This window comes from Camelina sativa, chromosome 16 (assembly GCF_000633955.1).
Source record: "Camelina sativa cultivar DH55 chromosome 16, Cs, whole genome shotgun sequence".
In the NCBI taxonomy this organism is placed as follows: Eukaryota; Viridiplantae; Streptophyta; class Magnoliopsida; order Brassicales; family Brassicaceae; genus Camelina; species Camelina sativa.
The window spans coordinates 1744806-1746370 of record NC_025700.1 but is presented as its reverse complement, the minus strand read 5'-3'; the positions used below and the strand labels follow the sequence as shown (position 1 = coordinate 1746370).

At 40.5% G+C, this 1565-nt stretch overlaps 1 protein-coding gene across 1 annotated transcript; it reads left to right on the top strand.

Annotated features, from left to right (window-relative positions):
* Positions 233 to 1298, top strand: LOC104749282 (ethylene-responsive transcription factor ERF035-like). Its single transcript, XM_010470876.1, has one exon. It carries the CDS (start codon positions 334 to 336, stop codon positions 1147 to 1149), a length of 816 nt encoding a protein of 271 aa, XP_010469178.1. The 5' UTR covers positions 233 to 333; the 3' UTR covers positions 1150 to 1298.

Genomic DNA, 1565 nt, shown 5'->3' with positions numbered 1-1565 from the left:
GAACTCCATCTAAATTTGTTCTTCGATTTTAGTTTCTTTCTCTTTTTTTTTTCTTCAATAAAATATAGAGACACGTTATTTTCATTTAATTTCACATGGAGGGTAAGAGATTACTTGATTAACATACGGACCCACTGTGTAACGAAATAATTGTCTTTTTTTTCTTTCTTTCTACATATATATATTACTCTCTAATGTTTCCTTTTTCTTTATAATATGAAACAAAGTAAAAATAACTTGGAAGAATATTAATAAGCAGCCCACTTCTTCAGACTGCAACATATTCCTTTCAATTAACGATCTCTCTCTTGTCTCTCTCTCTTTCATTCTATAATGGAAAAACAAATCAACCTAGAGAGTAGTGCTACTACTCATCATCACGACAACAATGCTTCCGTTACAACGATCTCGTCCTCCTCAGCTGTAACGTCTTCGTCGGAATCTTGGACGACTTCCTCCAAAAGGTCGTTGGTGCAAGACAATGACGCCGGAGGAAAAAGGCGGAAGAGCAACGTCAGCGATGATAACAAGAATCCGACGTCGTATAGAGGAGTGAGGATGAGGAGTTGGGGAAAATGGGTGTCGGAGATTAGAGAGCCGAGGAAGAAATCGAGAATATGGCTTGGTACCTATCCAACGGCTGAGATGGCAGCTCGAGCTCATGACGTCGCGTCTTTAGCTATCAAAGGCAACTCCGGTTATCTCAATTTCCCTGAATTATCCCATTTGCTTCCTCGTCCGGTTAGTTGCTCTCCCAAAGATATACAAGCTGCAGCTACCAAAGCCGCCGAAGCAACCACGTGGCAATTAGAACCGGCTATCGATGATGGGAAATTACCCGAGCCGGAAGCTGATGATGAGCTAAGCCATTCTGAGCTGTTGTCTACTATTACTACTACGACGGCTGATCAGTCTTCAACTTCGAGCAGTTTCGTGTTTTCTTCGGACACGTCAGAGACTTCTAGTACGGACAAAGAAAGCAATGAAGAAGAGACCGTGTTTGATTTGCCGGACCTTTTCACAGACGGGCTGATGAACCGAAACGATGCGTTTTGTTTATGCAACGGCACTTTTACGTGGCAGCTTTGCGGAGAGGAGGATGTGGGATTCCGGTTTGAAGAAGAGCCATTCATATGGCAAAATGACTAAACCACCCTCCAAGTTGCTTACGAACATATCAATAGTTTTCTTGATAAAGAACATATATATATATATAGTTCCAATATGGTTTTTTTTTAATGGTTTTCTGCATTTGTGTATGTTATCACTCTGGGAAAAAAATGAGCTCGTTTTCAATATTTACTGTGTTTCGAAATCGGAGTAAAGCAAGTGACTAATAAGTGGCAGTGGCAAAAACGTAATTTAAACTCAACGACAACGTACACGGAAAAATAGGCAACGTTTGTTGTTGAAAGTAACACACTCTCTCGAACTTTAAGCTTTTTCTGTATTCTCGTTGGCCCCTAGACGAATGTTAAAAGATCGTCGACGGATTTTGACTTGAAGAGACAAAGCATCCACTTACGGCACACAACACATGTATGTATGATGATGTATCAGTATCT

Coding starts and splice junctions, on each gene's coding strand:
- LOC104749282 (XM_010470876.1), top strand. CDS start 334: ATGGAAAAACAAATCAACCTAGAGAGTAGTGCTACTACTCATCATCAC.